Source organism: Saccopteryx bilineata, chromosome 1 (genome assembly GCF_036850765.1).
Source record: "Saccopteryx bilineata isolate mSacBil1 chromosome 1, mSacBil1_pri_phased_curated, whole genome shotgun sequence".
Taxonomy (NCBI): Eukaryota; Metazoa; Chordata; class Mammalia; order Chiroptera; family Emballonuridae; genus Saccopteryx; species Saccopteryx bilineata.
In genome coordinates, this window is record NC_089490.1 from 146523093 (window position 1) to 146530591 (window position 7499).

The 7499-nt window shown below is 39.0% G+C and overlaps 1 protein-coding gene across 1 annotated transcript; it reads right to left on the reverse strand.

The window, feature by feature from the left end:
* Positions 1-1445: 1445 nt before the first annotated feature.
* LOC136319360 (zinc finger protein 14-like) lies at positions 1446-7109 on the reverse strand. Its single transcript, XM_066252651.1, is given in 8 exon segments — positions 1446-1660; positions 2455-2629; positions 2632-3267; positions 3270-3573; positions 3980-4028; positions 4031-4039; positions 4658-4784; positions 7032-7109. Coding segments are annotated over 8 exon segments (1593 nt in total).
* Between the last annotated feature and the right edge of the window lie 390 nt (positions 7110-7499).

Genomic DNA, 7499 nt, shown 5'->3' on the forward strand with positions numbered 1-7499 from the left:
ATTGAAGAAAAAACAAAAAACAAAAGTCCAAATATGAAAATAATAATTCACATGAAACTATATTCTTTTTCTAAACTTACCACATGTAAAATTTATTCCAACTATTTATTAGTATAAAACATAGAAATAGGGTCTTAATACTCATCATCCCCCAAAAGAAGCTTTGTCAGAGGGAAAGGTTGAGTATGTATAATGGACTAGGGACATAGAGGACGGCCTCGGGCCACTTGGAAAACCCAAATACCAAACTGTCATTTTTCATTAGCTTCCAAAACAGAACAAATAAAACATTACAAAAAATGTAACCTAACTACATGTATTTTAAAAATAAGAAGAAAAAACATCTCAATTTATTTATGAGTCTAACAGGCTTCAAAATCCAGAGAAAATATTGTTAAACATACGGCTCACAAAAATTAGGGGATATCTTAGTGCTTCATATTAATTTTAAAATATCCCTTAATTTTTGTGAACTGTATATTTTAAGGAAAAAGCACTACCTATTAATCTTATATACTATTTTTGAAAGACACACTCAGAAATATCTCATGTACCATATTTCTCCATGTATAAGATGCACTGTTTTTCAAAAAATTGGGGTTCTACAATCTGGTTGCATCTTATACAGTGGTTGTAGAATCTTTTCCTTGCATTTCCCGCTTTTTTGTGCAGATGAGGATTTGTATGAATTTTATGATGAATAAAATTTCAGTTCAATAACTTTATGAAATACATTTTTTTTCAAATTAAGGTGCATCTTATACATGGGAGTGTCTTACACATGGGGAAAGTGTCTTACATATGGTATTTATTTCGAGAAGTAATTAGTAGAAATCCACAATCCAATGATGTACTATTAAAAGAGGTTCAACAATCTGACCAGTTCAAAACCCCGAGGTCACTGGCTTGAGCATGGGCTCATCCGGCTTGAGCGCAGGGTCACCAGCTTGAATGTGAGATCATAGACATGACCCCATGGTCGCTGGCTTGAGTACAAGGTTGCTGGCTTGAGCAAGGGGTCACTGCCTCTGCTGGAGTCCCCACCACCACCCCAGTCAAGGCACATATGAGAAAGCAATCAATAAAAAACTAAGGTTCCACAACTATGAGTTGATGCTTCTCATCTCTCTCCCTCTTGCTGAATAAAAAATAAAAAGTTTAAAAAATTTTTAAAGAAGTTCAACAAATACAGTATATTTACAGCTTTAATAAGAACTGTTTCATATTGAAAGTTTTGGGGCACATCATACCTGAAATTCTATTAAGCTTTCTCATGTAACTTACCTTTTTATTTTTGGGGTGGGGGGGCATTTTCACATGTAAAAACAAAGACCAATTCAAGACTTTTCAAGCTGTTTACAATCAAGAGTATTTATCTAATAAATTATTTCTTACTTTTGATACGAAATGGAGTAACTGAAGCCTTTCCCAAATTCTGATCTTCTCTATGTTTTTTCTCCAGTGTGCCTTGTCATGTGTCTTTGAAACATTGTATGATAAATGAAGGCTTTCCCACATTCCTTACGTTCATAGGGTTTCTCTCCAGTGTGAGTTCTTTTGTGGGTTTGTAAGGAAATATGATCTCTGTACGCTTTACCACATTGTTTGCATTCAAAGGGTTTTTGTCCAGAGTGACTTCTTTCATGTTTTTGAAGATCACTGGGATACCTAAATGTTTTATTACAGTTTTTACATTCATAACATTTCTTTGCAGTGTAATTTATTTCATGTTTTTGAAGATAATGAAGACAACTAAATGGTTTACTACATTTTTTACATACATGGTTTCTCTCCACTGTGATTTCTTTCATGTGTTTGAAAACTTTGATACCATCTAAAGCAGTGGTAGTCAACCTGGTCCCTACCGCCCACTAGTGGGCATTCCAGCTTTCATGGTGGGCAGTAGTGGAGCAACCAAAGTATAAATAAAAAGATAGATTTAACTATAGTAAGTTGTTTTTTGTTTGTTTGTTTGTTTGTTTACAAACTGGCTTCTCCCTTAGCACTCTGCCATCTTTTTTTTTATTCATTTAAGAGAGGAGAGAGAGAGGGAGAGAGAGAGGCAGAGAGAAAGGGGAGAGATAGAAGGTGGGGAGGAGCTGGAAGCATCAACTCCCATATGTGCCTTGACCAGGCAAGCCCAGGGTTTCGAACCGGCGACCTCAGCATTTCCAGGTCGATGCTTTATCCACTGCGCTACCACAGGTCAGGCTATAGTAAGTTGTTTTATAAAGATTTATTCTGCCAAACTTAGCAAAGATCTGACATAAAGTACTTGGTAAGTCATTATTATTATATGTTTTAACTTGCTGTAACTCTGTTTTATAAATTTTATAAAGTAAAGTTACTTCCCTACTTTATAAATCACCATTACTGTGGAACCAGTGGGCAGTTAGAAAATTTTACTACTAACAGAGATACAAAAGTGGGTGGTAGGTATAAAAAGGTTGACTACCCTTGATCTAAAGGCTTTCCCACATTCCTTACATTCATAAGGTTTCTCTCCCATAGGAATACTTTCGTGACTTTGTAAGGTACTAAAATAACTGTAGGCTAACTCATATTTCTTACATTCATAGCGTTTCCGTCCATTATGAATTTTTTCATGACATGACATCAAAGAGAACTGACACAACTGAAGGCTTTACCACATATTTTGCATTCATAAGGTTTCTCTCCAGTGTGACTTCTTTCACGCATTTGGAAACCTAGATGAGAAATAAAAACTTTCCCACACTGCTTACATTCATAGGGGTTCTCTCCTGTGTGAGTCCTTTCATGTGTGTGTAAGGCACTATGACCTCTGTAGGTTTTATCACATTGTTTATATTTATAGGGTTTCTCTCCAGTGTGAGTTCTTTCATGTTTTTGAAAACTTTGATAACATCTGAAGTCTTTCCCACATTCCTTACATTCACAAGGTTTCTCTACAGTATGAATCTTTTCATGACTTTGAAGATAACTGAAACAAATAAAGTCTTCACCACATTTTTTACACTCGTAGGGTTTCTCTCCAGTGTGACTCCCTTCATGTATTTGAAAACCTAGATGAGAACTGAAAGTTTTACTACATTGCTTACATTCATAGGGCTTCTCACTTGTGTGAGTTCTTTGGTGTTTTTTTAAGGCACTATAATACATGTAGGCTTTAACACATTGTTCACATTGATAAGGTTTCTCTCCAGTGTGAGTTCTTTCATGCATTTGAAGTGAACTTGAAGAACTAAAGATTTTCCCACATTCCTCACATTGATAGATTTTTTTTCTCCATTGTGATTTTCTTCATGTTTTTCAAACCACTGGAGGTAACTGAAGGCTTTCCCACATACATTACATTTATATTGCTTCTCTCTATAATTCTGATACTCAGAGGGCTTGTGTCCAGTGTGACATCCATTGTCCATATTATAGGATGAATAATGCATGAAGGCTTTCCCACACACACTGTACTCCCATGGTTTTACTCCAAGAAGAGTTTTCTTCTTCTTCAGATTGATATTTGGAATGAAGCTGAAGTTTTCTCCACATTTACTACTCTCCTTCCCTTCACAGAGTCTCTCTACCATATGACATCTGTAAAAAACCAAGAAGTATGCTATTAGTGATTTCTTTATCAGTGATTTTATATTATTAGAATATTTAAACTACATTTTTATGGTTTATAACAGAATTGTAGGTTTTCCCCTTGTCTGAGTGAATTATTTAAAATTGAATACAAACACTGAATGCCTTGCAATAAAACTTCAGTCTTGCTAATACAAAAACAGTGGTATTCGTATATTGGGTTTATTAATGGGGTTGTCCGTTTAAACTATTTTTCAAACACTGACCATCTATTTCATATATTAGAAAGTAATTCAGTAGAAATTTTATGAAATATAATAAATTTGAAGCAGGGGACGTTTTGTTTGCTTTTTAAAAAAATTTTACATAATACTGAGACTGTTACAGACAGCTTTCTATTGTGACTGTGACTCACCTTACTTTTCTTCCCTGGTTTTTGTACTGATCTTCAATATCATTATCTCCCACTTCCCCCCTAAAATACAGACCCAAAATATGATTCCAAAATATTAGAAACTGTAGAAAACTTATGAGATTCTAGTTCTATGATGAGCTGTGATGATGCTGAGTTTACTTATCAATGTCTTCCTGCTGTGACCAGCATGGGGAAGTGAAGCCCTGAGGGGGGCGACAGAGGATTAAGGAAAACACAGAGACATAGATAGAGTTTGGGCCAGGTTGGACTCTGTGCTCTGTTGGAGACACAATGACCCCAAGCCTGGAAAACCCATTTATTTTATATGCTTAAACAAGAGGGTAGTGTGCTGGGGAGTGGAGGTGATAACTATGTAACGCTCTATCCTATAAGCATATCAGGACATCCTGAGCCTGTGGTGGCACTGTATGATTGTCGCCCTGCTTTTGGCGTCATTGCCATGAACAGCCTTCAAGTCATTTTAGTGACTATCCCCTGCCAGGTCACTCAAGGCCGAGCAGGGCCCTTCCTCTGTTCTCAGCTGTACATAGGCCAGATGCATGCAAGATGCAGTGGCCTCTACATCTTCCCTTCCCGCATTACAGGTCTTAGAGTAACTCTGGTGGGTAAGAAGCACATCATCAAATTAACAAGATGAAGATAAGCTGTCATCCTCACCTACTGAGGCCAGGGTCCTGAAGGTTTCCCGCATCACATCTCTGTAGAATTTCTTCTGTGAAGGATCCAGTAAGGCCCACTCCTCCAGACTAAAGTTCATAGCCACGTCCTCAAAGGCCACCAAGTCCTAAAAACCCCAAATATGGGCTCAAGTAGAATTTGTAAGCCAGGAATATGTTGCCTTCCAAACACCAAAAGAATCTAGACAGTGTTGTGGGTGCTAAGAGGGACTCTAGTTATTTTTTCATGTTTTGAGAAAAGGAGTGGCCTTCTGTTTATTAAACAATGTTTTTCAATGTAACCAAGGGGCCAGGGCCTCATAATATGTGTGGAGCAATGACTCATCCACTTTTTGTGAGCCCTCTTTTCCAATATATGTCCACAAAGGAGAATGTCGTTAATGTCATACCTCCTGAAGCAAGGTAAACACAGCTCAGAGTCTGCCCACAGAAGTGGGCAGAAGTGGCAGTGGTGATGAGCTTCCCTTGGGGTATAAAAGGAAGGCTATGTCATGTCCCTTTGGGAATGAAGGCCAAGTGCAGCTGAGACTGTTGACATAGGCACTGAACAGACTTACCCAAATCTATGGTAGCAGAATATATACCAGTTGCTGAGTGGATGGAGTCCGTAATTTTTATGATGTTGGGGACTGGGAATAGGGGTTTATCTGGTGGGACCATAGCCTCAAGTTTGAGGTAATCCACTGCTAGGAGTAAGTCATTCATTCATTCCAGGTTTAAGATCAGACCAAAGCCAGCTGTTCAAAGAAGCACTGGGAATAGTCACTTGTTCCTAAAAGCTTTCTTTTAAAAGTTTTCAATTCTTGAAGGCCCTATTTAATTTGTATGTGTGCGTGTGTGTGTCAGACAGAGACAGACAGAGAGAGGCAGGCAGGGACAGAGATGAGAAGCATCATTCTTCATTGCAGCATTGTTGGGGACCGAAAAATAAACAGGGTATTTTTGCAATCTGGATGTCTAGGGGACAGAGGTGCTGGGCCTCACCCCCCATCTCACCTGCCTAGTTAACAAAGAGCTATCCCTGATTCTCACTTGTCCCACCCATGTTCTCCAGAAGAGGCTGGAAGCTAGTTTCTTATTGGTGTAAAGTTAGATTTGAATGGTATGGTGGGGGTTGTCTTTGAGTTTTCTTGGAAACAACTGAATTGCTAATGGGCCACATTTTTTTTCCTGAATAAAGACGGATGTGCTTTTGGGAGCAGCGATGTTACGGTTCAGGAACAGTAGAGACTGTTCTCCGTGCCATCCTCCCAATCCCATCTGTATGTATATATCTTTAAGTCTCTGTCTATCATTTATTCAGTTTCATACCTTTTCCCATTCGAGACCCCGGAATAGACTCATCACGGCTGGACTGTGACACAGCACCTCAGTTGTTCATTGATTGCTTTCTCATATGTGCCTTGATTGGGGGGCTACAGCAGAGCAAGAGACCCCTTGCTCAAGCCAGTGACCTTGAGCTTCAAGCCAGAGTGACCTTTGGGCTCAAGCCAGCAACCATGGGGTCATGTCTAGGAACCCACGCTCAAGCCAGCAATCCTGTGCTCAAGCTGGTGAGCCTGTACTCAAGCCAGTGACCTTGGGGTTTTGAAACTTGGTCTTCTGCATCCCAGTCTGATGCTCTATCCACTGGCCACTGCCTGGTCAGGCAAGGCTCTGTTTAATTTACACTGGGCTATATTAACTAATTTAAGTAAAGAGCAGGAACCAAGAAGTCCCATTTCATGAAACCAATTAGGAAATGGTAAAGATTTAATTTAATTAAAATTCAAGGATCACTGATTCAGAGCTGTCCTGCTTGCTGTGGGATATTTTAGAACAATGGGTGCTATGACTGTGAGAAAAAGCAAAGACTTCTGATGGTTAAGGCACATACACCATTTTGTCTTATATAAAATAATTAGTAATTCCCCTAAAATCATGGAGTACCTTGCTTAAATTTACCCAGATCCCAGGTATAACTGCAACATAACCTAGCACTGAGTAATGTCATGAATGTTTGTGAATTACTGTTACAGGAGATGGTAACAGTAATTCAAAACTTATCTTTTTGAGGCTCAAAAGCTAAGGAGCATCCTTTTACTTTTTTGTTATATAAATACTTTCAGTATATTTTGAATTTCCTATTAGGTCAAACTTTCAATCTTTTTCAATACCATTTTTCTCTTGTTCTTCCTCTTGTGCCCTTCCCTGTTCTATAATTTAGATCACTGAATAAACTTGGGGGGATTGGGTGTCCTCTCTACCCTGGTATTTGTAAATTTTTCCTCAAGGACCTCAAATCAGTGCCATTAGGGTTAGAGGCCTCCCCCATGGAAATGGCTACAAAAAGGATTTAAGGATACTGGGCTTACATCTGATTTGAACTGATCTCCTTGCTGTGCCACACTGAGACTGTGGGTGTCCTCTTTGCCCAGAGGGTCAGGATCCATGTTGCAGTAGAGTCAGGTGCAGCAGCAGCAGAGGTAGCAAAGGGTTCAGTGAGTCCTCTTGTATTAGGAGAGTGGACCCAGCCAATCAGCTATGAGCTGAATTTCCCCATCTCTTTTCTTTCTCTTTTTGTGTCTGAAATAACTGTTCATTAAAGAATGACCATCTGATGGGCTCACCTCATTCACATGGTATAATCACTCACTCTTGAACCCCCTGAGACACGCTCCTGTTGGGGTGACTCTAATCATAGTCGCACCTTCAAACTAAATACAGAGTAGGGTTCCAGCCAAGACATCAATCCAGGACCGCTTCAATAAATACACCATTCCCATATTCCTGTGTCAATGACAAGGAATTACCTAAACTGTCAACCCAGAGTCCTCTGTATG